A 17,063-nucleotide genomic window follows, 5' to 3' on the forward strand; every position below is an offset into this window, starting at 1 on the left:
GAAACTGCTGAAAGCTTACCTTGTTACAGTGACGGCCAATACCCATTAAAAAGTTGTCTGGCTTGATATCTCTGTGAATGAAGTTCTTTGTGTGCACATACTCGATTCTGCTGATCATCTGTGGGGAAAACGCCGGTCAATCAGCTAACGCAGAACTTCAAAATAGACTGGTCTTCTTAGTCAATTTTCAAACATTTCATAAGAATGAGAAATTTACAAGTAATATTCTCCTTTTGGCAAATAAAGAATTCATGTTTTTTTGTTGTTGTAACCAGACAAAGTTAAGCAAAGGGCCAAAGTGGAAGATAAAGAGCATTGATTAAATTGAGTTTTACCTGGTCTGCGAGCATTAGTACAGTTTTCATTGTGAACCTGCGCGAGCAGAAGTTGAAGAGGTCTTCCAGACTAGGTCCCAGCAGGTCCATCACTAGGACATTGTAGTCCTTTTCTTGGCCATACCACCTGCAAGACAGCACCAGAGATGCATCAATATTCATAATAACCATAAAATGTTATTTCCGTGTTTTCTTAAGTAAAACTTTACATAGCAATTGCAGAGTAATTTATTAGGCCTATGTAAAATAACCGTTAATGCAACAGTTCTGTGTGGTCAAAGCTCATATTTCAAAACCAGAGGCAAAAATGTTTGTGGAGGTTGAACTTTAGTCTTTAGGACAAAAACGGTTTGTATGGAGGTCATAACTCCATGCCAAACCCTAGGACTCCAGTGAGTTATTATAGGAGGCCTCAGCTATCATTAACAGAGATGCTTCTTTTTTTTAGGCTGGCCTGACAATAGTTAAAGCAGGGCTCTTCAACCCCGTTCCTGGAGAGCTACCATCCCGTAGGTTCACTCCAACCCCAATCTAGCACACCTGATTCTAATAATTAACTGGTTGATAAGTCAAATCAGGTTAGTTACAACTGGGGTTGGAGCAAAAACCTACATGAGGGTAGCTCTCTAGAAACAGGGTTAGAGAGCACAGAGTTAGAGTCGGTCTAATCCTCACAGCTCTGCCATTCGAGGTCAAAGAGACTCCCAACACTTCTCCAGTAGACTGCCAGGCCAGCAGTCGCCAGGCAACCATCTTGTCCAAGATTCCTCTAAACAAAGAGGTATTGTCTGGGAATGATGTACTGCAAGAGTCGACACAGCCATTTTGCTACTCTGACAGATCTTGTTTGCGGAATTAGCTACGGGTGTGGTTAGTCAATAACACTTTCACAAGACCGTCCATGGTGGCAGCAAAGAAAATACACTTTGAATAAAGTAAACAGTTCCAAACTCTGCATTTCTATGAGCTTACACACACCCAGGACACGCACTCCCAAGCATAAGCGTAACAGCCAACATGTGGCAGCCAAAAAGTATGGTGCTAGAATTTGGTAGGTCTATGCATTATAAATTATAATCCAGTGTTTGGTTACGGTAATTTCTGTTAACGCATTAAACACATTATTACTACAGTCCCACTGTTGTCATTGTAGGAGTGGACACATTGTTTGCAAAGCGCACAACCTAGGCTACACTTGTGAGAAAAAGGTTTTGGTTTATTATTTCATTCAATTTACGAGTTGTCAATTTATTAAATTGTCTTTTGTTTGGCACGTTCCTGTCAATCTTGTAAGGACACGCACCTGATTACGCATAGAAGTAGGCCTAGGCTACCTGGCCTACGTGCAAATGTAGGTCTATAAATGTTCCCATTTGGGGATCTGATACCATTTCTGATTTAAAAGCTCCAGTGATGGTGAGTAAAGAAAGTTATTTTTTCTTTGCCTCAAACAGCAAGCAAACAGTCAGTTTTACATCCATTGAGAATGACCATAGTTCCTTAACATAGCCTATTTGAAAAATCTTTCCAGCTCTCTCCTTTTACATAACCACTCAGCATGAAAGTGTGTGTGTGTGTGGGGGGGGGGGGACATGTCATGCTTTGATCCGGGGGAAACGTCATAAAATAGACCAACCTGATTACTTCCTATGCATAGCGCAAATAGCGGACAGCTGTGTCTGTCTGGCATGGGAAACTGAGGTCCCAGAATATTTTATACAATGTTGTAAATTTGCTAGCACTAGCTTCTGGCTGGACTAAGTTAGTTGATACAATGTTTCTAGTTCCTTGAAAATATTATTTTCCTTCTGTTTAGGCTACATTGATTCATTATTAAATCAGTGCCTAAAGCATCTGAAAAGCTCAGTAGCCTACATAGATTTTATTTTATTCAAAGGGTCTCTATATATATTGAAAAATACACCATTTAATATTTGGGCAATTGAACAGACGACTCTCGGTCGACACTCCTATAGACAGTTCAGATGCAGAACAATTTAAACCTGCCAATCTTTAGAATGCAAAACAAGAATAAAAAATATATATATGCTAATGAGGCAAGTGGCGTGACGTCTTGAAGGTAGCATCCTCCTACATTTGAGAATGTCAAATCACCAACCCCCTCCTTACCTACCAACAGCCAATGGCTGGGCATATCCATGAATAGTTAACCAACACAAAATGGGTCTTATCTGTACACTGTATGTAGCTAAGTAACAGAATGCAGCTCTAGAGATTAGGTTACCAGTAAACCACCATGCCTTGGTCAACAAGCATCAACTTAGTTTGAATATACCAACACACAGCCGGCAGTTGGCTAGGTTTCAAGTGGACTTCATCTGTTGATGGTCTTCTTTACTAAAGAGGAAGTTGGGCTCTCTGAGGCAGCAGGCAGCCTAGTGGTTAAGAGCAGTGTGTCCTTGAGCAAGGCACTTAAGTTTAAGCCAGTCTGGATAAGAGCATCTGCTAAATAAAAAAATAAAAATGTTTGCACAAGCTCCCGAAGCAGGTAATAATGGAATTATTTTCATCTCAATAACTTGGCTCTACAACCCTTCAGTCAATTAAGTGGTACCATTTTTCCAGCTTTTTCAAACATCTGAAAGCAGTATAAAATAAATAAATACATAAATAAATAAATAAAGGAAAAATAAAAGCCACCTAAAGACAGTCATGATTCCTGCAATTTCACAGACCCTGTAACAAGTACTGGTCTGTGTGAATGGTTCTCTGCTTTTTAGCAGGTCAATTCATAAATTGTGTTGAATACCTCCCTAATTAAAAAATTGTTTAACACCTCCCTAATTTTAAATGCAAACAGCTGCATGGTTAACCAACACCCCCACTTTGCCAGTTACCCACGATATGTATGCAAGGGGTATGTATACTTGCAAATAAGCTAAACAAGGGGATGTTTGAAAGAGGGTCATAAACATGGCCTTGTATTGTTTACATGTAACATCACATTTTCTGTCTGAAAATGGGTATAAGTAGGTCTAATTAAAATGTGATGAAAACAGGAGATGGGGAAAAGCATTGGGGAACTTTCCAGATTGAACCTTCCAACTCTCATTGTGGAAAGAAAATGTCAGGTGAGTTGCATAACAGAAAGGTCCCTACACAGGTGCACCAGCCAGATGCTGATGTACCTAAAAACAAACAACTGGCTATGAGAGTACAGAACAGCAGATAAAATAGTGTGGCAGCCCCAACATTTCTAGTCTAAATTGTTCTAGTTGGGTAGTGCATATTATTCAACAATGTATACAGTGCATTCGGAAAGTATGTAGACCCCTTTGACTTTTCCCCACATTGTGTTACATTAGAGCCTTTTTCAAAAATGTATTTCATATTTTTTCCCCCTCGAGCTACGCACAACACTCTATAATGACAAAGCAAAAACAGGTTTCGAAATTTTTGCACATTTGTTAAAAATAAAAACCATAAATCACAACTATTCAGACCCTTTTTACTCAGTACTTTGTTGAATCAATTACAGCTTCAAGTATTCTTGGGTATGACGCTACAAGCTTGGCACACCTGTATTTGGGGAGTTACTCCCATTCCTCTCTGCAGGTCTTCTCAAGCTCTGTCAGGTTGGATGGAGAGCGTTGCTGCACATTAGGCCACTCAAGAACATTCCAAGACTTGTCCCAAAGCCTGCGTTGTGCTTAGGGTCGTTGTCCTCCTGGACGATGACCCATCGCCCCAAGTTGGAGGTCCTGAGGGCTCTGGAGCAGGATTTCATCAAGGATCTCCCTATACTGGGCCTCCCGGGTGGCGCAGTGGTCTAAGGCACTGCATCACAGTGCTAGCTGTGCCACCAGAGACTCTGGGTTAGAGCCCAGGCTCTGTAGCAGCTGGCCACGACCGGGAGGCCCAGTGCGCAATTGGCCTAGCATCGTCCGGGTTAGGGAGTGTTTGGCCGGCAGGGATATCCTTGTCTCATCGCGCACTAGCGACTCCCGTGGCGGGCCGGGCGCAATGCACACTGACCAGGTGTACGTTGTTTCCTCCGACACATTGGTGCAGGCTGGCTTCCGGGTTGGATGCATGCTGTGTTAAGAAGCAATGCGGCTTGGTTGGGTTGTGTTTCGGAGGACGCATGGCTCTCAACCTTCCCTTCTCCCGAGTCCGTGCGGGAGTTGTAGCGATGAGAAGACAGTAACTACCAGAAATTGGATACCACGAAATTGGGGAGAATTTTATTTTAAATTAAAAATACAGATCTCCCTATACTTTTCTCTGTTCATCTTTGACTCAATCAGGACTACTCCCAGCCCATGCCGCTGAAAAAAATCCCCATAGCATGTTGCTGCCACCACGCTTCACCATAGGAAGAGTCTTGGTGATTCCGAACTTCTCCCATTTAAGAATGATGGAGGCCACTGTGTTCTTGCGGACCTTCAATAATGCATTTTTTGGTACCCTTCCCCAGATGTGCCTCGACACAATCCTGTCTAGGAGCTCTATTGACAATTCCTTCAACCTCATGGCTTGGGTTTTGCTGTGACATGCACTGTCAACTTTGGGACCTTAAATAGACAAGCGTGTGCCGTCCCAAATCATGTCCAATCAATTGAATTTACCACAGGTGGAGTCCAATCAAGTTGTAGGATCATCTCAAGGATGATCAATGGAAACAGGATGCACCTGTGCTCAATGTCGACTCTCATAGCAAAGGGTCTAAATACTTGTGTAAATAAAAGGTATGTTTATTTTTAATACTTTTGAAAACATGTCTAAAATACTGTTTTTCCTTTATCATTATGGGGTATTGTGTGTAGGTTGCTGAGAACATTTATTGATTTAACCTATTTTAAAATAAGGCTGTAATGTAACAAAATGTGGACAAAGTAAAGGGGTCTGAAAACTTTTCAAAGGCACCGTAAATAGGCCTCGTTAGAAGGTGGGGAAAAAGTTATCCAGAAGGGTCATGGAGGGGCCAGTAGTCTTATCTTACCTTTCTATTAAATCATTCTAAATACCAGAGCCCAATGATCAAGGGCACCCAAGTGGCGCAGAGGTCTGAAGCACTGCATCTAAGTGTGACAGGCATCACTACAGCCCCTGGTTCGAAACCAGGCTGTACCACATCTGGCTGTGATTGGAAGTTTTTTAGGGCGGCGCACAATTGGCCCAGCGTCATCCGGGTTTGGCCGTCATTGTAAATAAGATTTTTTTCTTAACTGACTTGGCTAGTTTAATACATTTTCTTGTAAAAACATTCAAAATTACCCTGACCCTCAACCACGGCAATATCCCAGCATAAATCTGGGCATGAACCCATTAGGCCTAAACAGCATTGACAGAGCCCTACCTGAAACAAATAGGTACAACATTTTAACCAGAATCTAGCTATGTTCACAATCTCATATATGGTATGTTATCCATTCATGCTTTTATATGTTCTATTTACATTACCGGTCAAAAGTTTTAGAACACCTACTCATTCAAGGGTTTCTTTATTTTTACTATTTTCTACATTGTAGCATAATAATGAAGACATCAAAACTATGAAATAACACATTTGGAATCATGTAGTACCCAAAAAAGTGTTAAACAAATCCAAATATATTTGAGATTCTTCAAATAGCCACCCATTTGCCTTGAGGGATTGCACACTCTTGGCATTCTCTCAACCAGCTTCATGGGAAAGACACCTGTAATGCCTTTCAATTAACAGGTGTGCCTTGTTAAAAGTTAATTTGTGGAATATCTTTCCTTCTTAATGCATTTGAGTCAATCAGTTGTGTGGTGACAAGGAAGTGGGTACAGAAGATAGCCCTATTTGGTAAAAGACCAAGTCCATATTATGGCAAGAACAGCTAAAAATAAACAAAGAGAAACGACAGTCCATCATTACTTTAAGACATGGTCAGTCAATACAGAAAATTAAGAACTTTGAAAGTTTCTTCAAGTGCAGTCACAAAAACCATCAAGCACTATGATGAAACTGGCTCTCATAAGGACCGCCACAGGAATGGAAGACCCGGAGTTCATTAGAGTTACCAGCCTCAGAAATTGTAGCCCAAATAAATGCTTCACAGAGTTCAAGTAACAAACACATCTCAACATCAACTGTTCAGAGACTATGAATCAGGCCTTCATGGTCAAATTGCTGCAAAAGAAACCACAACTAAAGGACACCAATAAGAAGAGACTTGCTTGGGCCAAGAAACACGAGAAATGGACATTAGACTGGTGGAAAATTGTCCTTTGGTCTAGAGTCCAAATCGGCGATTCTTGGTTCCAACCACCGTGTCTTTGTGAGACGCACTGTGGGTGAACGGATTATCTCCACATGTTTATCTCCACAAGACTGTGCAAAGTTTGGCTCAAACATTAAAATATTCCACAAATTAACATTTAAGAAGGCACACCTGTTAATTGAAATGCACTCCAGGTGACTATCCCATGAAGCTGGTTGAGAGAATGCCAAGCGTGTGCAAAGCTGTCATCAAGGCAAAGGGAGGCTATTTGAAGAATCTCAACTATAACATTGATTTATTTAACACTTTTTTTATTACGACATGATTCCATTTGTGTTATTTCATAGTTGTGATGTCTTCACTATTATTCTATAATGTAGGAAATAGCTAAAAATAAGGAAAAACCCTGGAATGAAGTTCTAAAACTTTTGACCAGTAGTGTTTATCTGTATATTACCCAATGAAATCAAGCCACACCCAGCCATGATTACAGACACCTGTGTTTCCCTTGAAACGATATAAACTAGTGACCCGCAGTGTTTGTTATTATACCCTGATGAAGACAGGCTTGTCTGTTGAAATGTTGGTAATTAAATTATTTTAAAAAATGTTTACCTTTATTTAACCAAGTAAAACCCATTGGAGGTTAAAAGCATATTTTACGAGGCGACCTGGCAAGAAAGCAAAAGGGAAATAGCAACGTGTACATAAATAAAAGAAAATTACAGAATATACTCGTAAAATAACGGCCACAAGTCGCAGATACAATTGAAAATTAGAAACAACTGCAGCCATCACAAACCGTGTTGCCCGTTTTTAGACTGATCAACAAGGGCACTAAATCTCCCAACTTTAATATATTTTGAAGCATGTTCCAGGATGAAGGGGCATTATTGCATCTGAGCTCCTAGTGTGCGGCTCTCCTTTTCTTTTTCAAGTGTTCTACCCAAGCCAGCAAGCACCTCGCCAAAGCAGGTGTGCGTTTCTTTCGCCTCCACACAATCTTAAAATACCCACATACATATTCCACATTTCCCTACATTCAGTACTCTACTGAATATAGGAGAAATGTGCAATATGTATTATGTATGTGGCACAGTGCACAATGTGTACGTTGGGTAAGGTTTAATGCATGTATTATGCTGAATGTGTAATGTACAGTGTATTTTGTAAACGGCAGTACTGTGTCCAAGAATTTTCATCCTGGGGACATTAAAGTTGATCCTATCATCTTTGATGGCTTTAGTATCCTTATGTCCCTACTCTTCTACTCTCTTCTACTCTACATATTGCCCTAAAACCCATGAAATCTAAAATAAACTAATTGTAGGTGTTTAATGAGAGCGAGATATGGTCCTACTTCAGCGTTGAAGTCACCTTGAGACAAAAGCAATTGGCCCAGATAGCTAGTTGTTTTCGCTAGTGCTGAGCCGCCATTTCCTAACAGGGAAGGGAGACATGTTGGAACAAACAATAAAAGAGGAGCGGCCATTTCCAGCACACCGATTTTTTTTCGTGGCCTGGTGATTTTTTTTGCACGTTAAAACTAGAGCAGTGAACACACATTTTGTGAAAATATACATGGCTCATGAAGGATTGGTCATTCGAATAATATTAACGTTAAAAGGGAATGTAAGTGGAACGTTTACATAAGCAAAGATCAAGGAAAAGCATGAAGCCTTGGCGATTAAAGCTAACTAATGCCAGCTAACTAGCTTAACTTACCAACTACAACTGGCACATGGAAGTAAACCAGACATGTTTGCATGATAAACGTAACTGTACAAATATTGTACAATTAGCTATGACTTTTCTCCACATACATCTCCGATATTAAATTGTCCAAAATAATGAAAACGTATATTACCTTATGTGTGGGATTCCAACTCCTCCTTGTAATATTTTGTACAGTTTGCTTTCATATAACAACTGTGGGTGTCTGGCTTTCTGAGATTCCAATTTTACAGCTACCTCCTGTAAAACAAAATGATCAGTAAGTTAGCTAACGTAGTAGTCCCACCGAGTTAGTAACACTTTAGACTAGCCACGTTAGCTAGGCAGCGTTTAGTTATTAACGTCACAGATGCATAGTCAATCGTAATTTACTAACTAGGTACAACAAACGTGTTATTTCTAAGAAACGAACGTTATGCAGTCCGTTACACGTTTTAGTGTGGCCAATATCGACAAGTATCTTAGATGACAGTTAGCTAGCTAGGCGAATGTTAGCTGGGTATTCATTGAGCATCGTTGGCAAATATTTCAGCTAACGTTAGGAAGGCTAACTAAGCTATCTTCTGTTCAATCTCCGAGTCGGCTTGGCTGTTGGTTAACACAGCGAACACTTAGTTAAGCACTAGTTAAATGTTTATTACCTCTCCATTTGTGATGTTGATCGCCAGGTATATGTCACCAAATGATCCAGATCCAATTTTTCTGACAAGTTTGTATTTTCCACCAACAATGAATTCGGCTTTTGAGCCGCTGCTGCTTGCCATATCCTCAAAATCACGAGCAACCCCAATCAGTTTAAAATAGTATTCTCTGGGATTGCTCCGTCGGTTCCCCTACTCGGCCAGCTCGTTATCAGAACATATCGTGAACATACAATCCTGGTTGGTCGTGGGCTATGTACTTGAAACAATGTAATGTTAGCGAACTAGGACAGACTGTGTTTATTCTCAAGCGATATTCACAAGCTAGCTAGTAAAAAACACACAAAATAAACCCAACACATATCACGAAAAAGGCCAAACAATTATTCTGAAAACACTTCTAATGTGCCGTGTTAGTCCGTCGCCCAGTGCCTCGTCGCTAGCCCGCTAGCGTCGAGCTATCTAAATGACACCAGTGGTACTGCGAAGCCCCGTTCGATAATCTGTTTGTACCACCTCCGCAAGAGGGGCAATATTGTTCTTGTTTGTCAAATTTTCGATGAAAGTTACAGCTTTTATGTGGTTCTCCTTTGTTCGTATTATTTTTTACGGAAACCTAGGGTCGCTGCTTTCCTTCAAAGCGCAACCCACTCACTCCACCATTTTCTTGTCACTACTCCACAAAAATGCACTATCCGTCTCGAGGTGATTCTAGCTAGCTTAGCTTCAGAACAAGGCGCAGGCGGGCGCGAGGAACACTGGGGGGCGCGAGCGCAGAGGACGCCTTGTGACGTTTTGAATTTGCGCTTACGAAAGAGAGCCTTGCCTAGTAAGTGCGCGTGAGAAAAATAAAGAAACAGTTTAGCATATTACAACGTTCAATGTATGCATTGTAATTAGTGTGCAAGATATCAAGTACTTTCCACTGATGTTTTCAGATCAAAAGCCGCGCTCTACCTTTTCATTTAATGTTCGGGACACATTTCAAATCTAAGCGAATGTTATGCCATGGATCATATAGCCAAAGCCTATGCGTTGGGACTTGACATTAGAGAACCCATTTTTAACAAATGTCGGTTTCATTTTGGTGACAGTTATTTCTACATAGGCTACTATATTGACAGCGTCATTGTAATAAGTGTCACCAGTGTTACAACGGTTCACTGGTGCCATCTATTGCCTCACTGATTCACAGATCTTTTTCGTGAAACAAATCCTAGCCTGTTTGACATTATCCTCCCTCTTAACACGTAATTAGGTTGTATTCTCCTGCCCAGACATTGCTGACGCATACCATATTTTACAACGCCTGGATAGGTATTTTACATATCAGCTAATCACATACATTATAGCAATCTGGTGCCGTTGAGAAAGTTAAACAAGGAACAGTCATTTCTGTTGGTAATATTATTTATAGTCAAGAGCACATCCAGAAAACATAAGGTCTTTAAAGAAGTGGAACTTATGGAAGCTGCCAATCTGACTAGGAGTTATGCAACAGTAAATCATAATTATTATTATTTACAATTGCGACCTGGCCAAGATAAAGCAAAGCAGTTCGACACATACAACAACACAGAGTTACACATGGAGTAAAACAAACATACAGTCAATAATACAGTAGAAAAATAAGTCTATATGCAATGTGAGCAAGTGAGGTGAGATAAGGGAGGTAAAGGCAAAAAAAAAGGCCATGGTAGCAAAGTAAATACAATATAGCAAGTAAAACACTGGAATGGTTGATTTGCAGTGGAAGACTGTGCAAAGTAGAGATAGAAATAATGGGGTGCAAAGGTGCAAAATAAATTAATACATTAGGGAAAGAGGTAGTTGTTTGGGCTAAATTATAGATGGGCAATGTACAGGTGCAGTAATCTGTGAGCTACTCTGACAGCTGGTGCTTAAAGCTAGTGAGGGAGATAAGTGTTTCCAGTTTCAGAGATTTTTGTAGTTCGTTCCAGTCATTGGCAGCAGAGAACTTGAAGGAGAGGCGGCCAAAGGAAGAATTGGTTTTGGGGGTGACCAGAGAGATATACCCGCTGGAGCTCGTGCTACAGGTGGGAGCTGCTATGGTAACTAGCGAGCTGAGATAAGGGGGGACTTTACCTAGCAGGGTCTTGTAGATGACCTGGAGCCAGTGGGTTTGGCGACGAGTATGAAGCGAGTGCCAGCCAATGAGAGTGTACAGGTCGCAGTGGTGGGTAGTATATGGGGCTTCGGTGACAAATCTGATGGCTCTGTGATAGACTGCATCCAATTTATTGAGTAGGGTATTGGACGCTATTTTGTAAATGACATCGCCGAAGTCGAGGATTGGTAGGAGGGTCAGTTTTACAAGGGTATGTTTGGCAGCATGAGTGAAGGATGCTTTGTTGCGAAATAGGAAGCCAATTCTAGATTTAACTTTGGATTGGATATGTTTGATGTGAGTCAAACCAGTCTAACCAGACACCTAGGTATTTGTAGTTGTCCACATCCATATTATAAGTCAGAGCCGTCCAGAGTAGTGATGTTGGACAGGCAGGCAGGTGCAGGCAGCGATCGGTTGAAGAGCATGCATTTAGTTCAACATGTATTTTAGAGCAATTGGACGCCACGGAAGGAGAGTTGGTTTGGCATTGAAGCTCGTCTGGAGGGTTGTTAACACAGTGTCCAAAGAAGGGCCAGAAGTATACAGAAGGGTGTCGTCTGCGTAGAGGTGGATCAGAGACTCACCAGCAGCAAGAGCGACATCATTGATGTATACAGAGAAGAGAGTCGGTCCAAGAATTGAACCCTGTGGCTCCCCCATAGAGACAGCCAGAGGCCCGGACGACAGACCCTCCGATTTGACACACTGAACTCTATCAGAGAAGTAGTTGGTGAAGCAGGCGAGGCAATCATTTGAGAAACCAAGGCTGTCGAGTCTGCCGATGAGGATGTGGTGATTGACAGAGTCGAAAGCCTTGGCCAGGTCAAGGAATACGGCTGCACAGTATTGTTTCTTATCGATGGCGGTTAAGATATCGTTTAGGACCTTGAGCGTGGCTGAGGTGCACCCATGAACAGCTCTGAAACCAGATTGCATAGCGAAAGCCAAGTTTGTTGACTTGGCTTTCGAAGACCATAGAATGGCAGGGTAGGATTGATATAGGTCTGTAGTAGTTTGGGTCAAGAGTGTCCCCCCCTTTGAAGAGGGGGATGACCGCAGCTGCTTTCCAATCTTTGGGAATCTCAGACGACACGAAAGAGAGGTTGAACAGGCTAGTAATAGGGGTGGCAACAATTTCGGCAGATCATTTTAGAAAGAAAGGGTCCAGATTGTCTAGCTGATTTGTAGGGGTCTAGATTTTGCAGCTCTTTCAGAACATCAGCTGACTGGATTTGGGAGAAGGAGAAATGGGGAAGGCTTGGGCGAGTTGCTGTGGGGGGTGCAGTGCTGTTGACCGGGGTAGGGGTAGCCAGGTGGAAAGCATGGCCAGCCATAGAAAAATGCTTATTGAAATTGTCAATTATAGTGGATTTATCGGTGGTGACAGTGTTTCCTATCTTCAGTGCAGTGGGCAGCTGGGAGGAGGTGTTCTTATTCTCCATGGACTTTACAGTGTCCCAGAACTTTTTTGAGTTTGTGTTGCAGGAAGCAAATTTCTGCTTGAAAAAGCTAGCCTTGGTTTTTCTAACTGCCTGTGTATATTGGTTTCTAGCTTCCCTGAAAAGTTGTATATCACGGGGGCTGTTCGATGCTAATGCAGAACGCCATAGGATGTTGTGTTGGTTAAGGGTAGTCAGGTCTGGAGAGAACCAAGGGCTATATCTGTTCCTGGTTCTAAATTTCTAGAATGGGGCATGCTTATTTATGATGGTGAGGAAGGCATTTAAAAAAAATAACCAGGCATCCTCTACTGACGGGATGAGATCAATATCCTTCCAGTAAGTCATAATTATTAGATATGTAAGTCATAATAATTAAATACCATGTCATAATTATGAGATAATAAGTCATATGAGATAGTGATAATAATGATATTGTAAGTCATAATTATAAAATTATAAGTCATTATTATGAGATAGTAAGTCATAATAATGCGATACTAAGTCATTATAGTTATGTGATAGTAAGTAAAATCAATCAAATCAAATTTGTCACATGCTTCGTTAAAACAGGTGTAGACTACCAGTGAAATGCTTACTTATGGGCCTTCCCCTACCATGCAGAGAGAAAAAAAGAGAAACAATAGAAAAATAGAGAAATAATAACACAAGGAATAAATACACAATGAGTAACAATAACTTGGCTATATACATGGGGTACCAGTGCCGAGTCGATGTGCAGGGGTACGAGGTAATTAAGGTAATGTTGTCACGCCCTGACCTGAGTTTTCTTTGTTTTCTTTATTGTTTTGGTTAGGTCAGGGTGTGACATGGGTGATGTATGTGTTTTTGTACTGTCTAGGGGTTTTGTAGGTTTATAGGGTTGTTTATCATCTAGGTGTTCATATATGTCTATGGTTGCCTAGATTGGTTCTCAATTAGAGGCAGGTGTTTATCGTTGTCTCTGATTGGGAACCATATTTAGGCAGCCATCTTCTTTGGGTATTTCGTGGGTTATTGTCTATGTCTAGTTGCCTGTGTCTGCATTAGTATTATATAGCTTCGCGTTCGGTTTGTTGTTTTGTAAGTTTGTTTAGTGTCCGTCTTTATTACGGGTCGCAGTCCGGAGTCTACCATGACGGGTCGCAGTCCGGAAGCTACCACGACGGGTCACAGTCCGGATCCGCCAGAGTCTCCCTCCTGTCCTGAGCCGCCAGCCAGCCATGAGCCGCCAGAGCCGTCACCCAGCCAGGAGCCGCCAGAGCCATCAGCCAGCCAGGAGCCTCCAGAGCCGTCAGCCATATTGGTGAAGTTATTAGTTACACTTTGGATGGTGTAGCAATACACCCAGTCACTACAAAGATACAGGTGTCCTTCCCAACTCAGTCGCCGGAGAGGAAGAAAACCGCACAGGGATTTCACCATGAGGCCAATGGTGACTTTAAAACAGTTTTTGAGTTTAATGGCTGTAATAGGAGAAAACTGAGGATGCATCAACAACATTTTATTTACTCCACAATACTAACCTAAATGACAGAGTGAAAAGAAGGAAGCCTGTATATAATAAAAGTATTCATAAAAATGCATTCTGTTTGCAAAAAGGAATTCAAGTAAAACTGAATAAAAAGCATCATGTTTGGGGAAAATCCAAGACAACACATCACTGAGTACCACTCTTCATATTTTCAAGCATGGTAGTGGCTGCATCATCTTATGGGTATGCTTGTCATTGGCAAGGATAGGAAATGGAATAGAGCTAAGTACAGGCAAAATCCTAGAGGAAAACCTGCTTGAGTCTGCTTTTCAACAGACACTGGTGGACAAAGTCACCTTTCAGCAGGACAATAACCTAAAACACAAGGCCAAAATTACACTGGAGTGGCTTACAATATCAAGACAACATTGAATGTTCCTGAGTGGCCAAGTTACAGTTTTGACATAAATTGGCTTGAAAATCTATAGCAATACTTGGAAATGGCTGTGATCAACAACCAACTTGACAAAGCTTGAAGAATAAAAAATAAATAATAATGTGCAAATATTGTACAATCCTGGTGTGCAAAGCTCTTATAGACTTACCCAGAAAGACTCACAGCTGTAATCGCTGCCAAAGGTGATTCTCACATGTATTTACTTAGGAGTGTAAATATTTAATTAAATGAGATATTTCTCTACTTAATTTAGATTTTTTTTTTTAAATGTCTGAAAACATGTTCTTGGACATTTTTTGATTTTCTTTCAAAATTATGTAGACAAATATCTAATTTAATTAAGTATTTACACTCCTGGTATTATTATTATGGTGGTCTGCTTAAAACATGTAGGTACTACAGACTGGTTCAAGGAGAGGATGAAAATGTCAGTGAAGACACTTGCCAGTTGGTCAGTGCATGCTCTTGAGTACGCGTCCTGGTAATCAGTTTGGCTTTGTGGCCTTGTGAATGTTAACCTGTTTACAGGTCTTACTCACATCGGCTACGGAGAGCGTGATCACACAGTCGTTCGGAACAGCTGGTGCTCTCATGCATGGTTCAGTGTTGCTAGCCTCGTAGCAGCATAGAAGGTATTTAGCTTGTCTGGTAGACTCGCATTCCTGGACAGCTCTCCGGCTGAGTTTCCCTTTATAATCCATAATAGCTTCTTAACTACTACAACAATTGGATACCACGAAATTGGGGAGAAAAAAGGGGTAAAAAAAAAAAGAAAAAAAGAAAGCAGAGCAGTGCTTTATTATGGACAGACTTCTCCCCATCCTAGCTACTGTTGTATCAATATGCTTTGACCATGACAGTGTGTGTGGAATTGTTTTTTGTGTAGGGTGTTACGCTACAGGCTGGCTTGCGCTAGGTTTGTTTCAAACCTAGGTTTGTTTGTCTTGTTTAATCCGATTCATGTTACCGTGGTTGTGCTTTGTGCTGCCTCGCCTGTGCCTTTGGGCCAGGGTGTAAATTAAAGTTATCCAGTTATCACCCATCTCTGTATTGTAATGTTTTTAAAATGGTATAAACTGCCTTCATTTTGCTGGACCACAGGAAGAGTAGCTTTGCCAGCAGCTAATGGTAATCCATAATAAATACAAATACACACACACCCTCCCTTGAGCTTTACCAACTCTGCCGTTCTGTGCTGCCGATGTAAAGAAAAACCAGCTAGATTTATATTTACCATTTTCTTGTTCAGCCACAACTCAGAGAAACATAGGATATTATAGTTCTTCAGATCACGTTGATATGATAGTCTTGAATGGAGCTCATACAGATATGTAAGTCATAATAATGAGATAGTAAGACACTATTATGAGATACAGTATATAAGTCACGATTATGAGAGTAGTAATGACTGCTCTTCCCCTCCCTAAAATGGGCTCAGTGTGAGGTGTATGAAGGTGGCATGTGCTCCAGAGAGAAAAAGTAAGTATAAAACACGGGTTATTTACCTTGTGTAAATAGGGTTTCTGAGAGAGTATTATTCCTTTTATACCTATCCTACTATGTGCTGTAATGTAAGTATGAAGCACAAGGGTGAGGCTATTTGCCTGCAGTAAAGAAAGCTTCGGAGATAATTATTCCCTATATAATATAGATGCTTGATGCTGTCTTTTAGGCTATTTCAATCACTAGGAAACACTGGCAAAGTGATGCCAGACCACACAGAAAGGTGAGGCAATATGTCAATAAGAAAGTCTGAGAAAATAAGATGATTAAGCAGGTGCTAGATGCACCTAGAAACCTAGACTCAATGATACTGACCTTCAAACCTTACCCCAGTTTCGGTGAGGTAACTTTACATGACCATGTTCTAGAAACATTTTCCCTATCACCAAAGGGACCACTGATGCACAAATGTGCCACTGACGCACATATCTATTTTATGTATTGACTGTGGCTAGAAATTCGGTAGGGTGATTAAAAAAATGAAAACATTTTTTGGGATAGAGACACATCATGAGCGGTCCTTTAACCGATAAATTTTATTCTGATCAACCATGCTTAAATAAACAGTAAACAAATAACTTATAGACATCATAATTCGTTAAAAAAACATCAAATCATTAGATAAATCTTGTAATTTAAGAGAAAGAGTGTAGACTCAGGATTACGCTCATTAATCCTTGAGGTTTCTGTTAAGCATTTTACATTCAATCAAGCTCTTTTGAATTGAAGGTACCACATTCCATTTATTTTTCACAGGCTCAACTGTAAGCATGTCCTGGTCAAGCATGGAGGAGTGTTTGAGGCATAACAAGAAGACACAGTCGATAACGTGGCACACAACCATTGGTTAATGCATGCAATGTCTGAGCAGGGAAATGAGACAGGGGCTGCAGTCCAAACATGTTATTTTTGACCCCTCAGCCCTTGCGCTAGCCGGATGCAGTTTGACTGCCATCTGAAGTGGAGATCCATTTCACTAACGTTACCCCCTCGGCTCTCGATTCAGCTTGAGGAAGCGAGTGAAGAACCATGATCACTTGTGGGGTTGATATGACCCACAATTCAATGCGAACTGTACTCATACTTCGGTGGCTGAAGCATATGAGGGCTGCATTTTCGGCATGTCAGACAAAATTA

The 17,063-nt window shown here is 41.0% G+C and overlaps 1 protein-coding gene and 1 long non-coding RNA gene across 12 annotated transcripts in view; one reads left to right on the forward strand and one right to left on the reverse strand.

Annotated features, from left to right (window-relative positions):
• LOC110504775 (casein kinase I) overlaps positions 1 to 9,684 on the reverse strand; it is a 26,047-nt gene extending 16,363 nt beyond the window's left edge. For 3 of the 11 annotated variants that reach the window (XR_005041222.1, XM_036970318.1, XM_036970316.1), the window contains exons 1-4: positions 8,923 to 9,680; positions 8,415 to 8,521; positions 336 to 462; positions 20 to 118 (exon numbers count right to left, since the gene is read on the reverse strand). Coding sequence is in view for 5 of the 11 variants with exons in the window: in XM_036970318.1 (XP_036826213.1) it covers positions 20 to 118; positions 336 to 462; positions 8,415 to 8,521; positions 8,923 to 9,045 (456 nt within the window). In the remaining 6 variants the exon portion in view is untranslated. Of the gene's footprint in view, positions 1 to 19; positions 119 to 335; positions 463 to 8,414; positions 8,522 to 8,922 lie in introns of all 11 variants that reach the window. The other 8 variants (XR_005041219.1, XR_005041218.1, XR_005041221.1 and 5 more) reach the window with 6 other exon arrangements.
• Positions 7,921 to 15,463, forward strand: LOC118946059. The gene is made up of 2 exons (XR_005041224.1): positions 7,921 to 8,179; positions 13,581 to 15,463. It is a non-coding gene; the product is annotated as an uncharacterized LOC118946059 (long non-coding RNA).
• The last annotated feature ends 1,600 nt before the right edge of the window (positions 15,464 to 17,063 follow it).

The sequence above is a fragment of the Oncorhynchus mykiss genome, chromosome 31 (assembly GCF_013265735.2).
Source record: "Oncorhynchus mykiss isolate Arlee chromosome 31, USDA_OmykA_1.1, whole genome shotgun sequence".
Classification (NCBI taxonomy): Eukaryota; Metazoa; Chordata; class Actinopteri; order Salmoniformes; family Salmonidae; genus Oncorhynchus; species Oncorhynchus mykiss.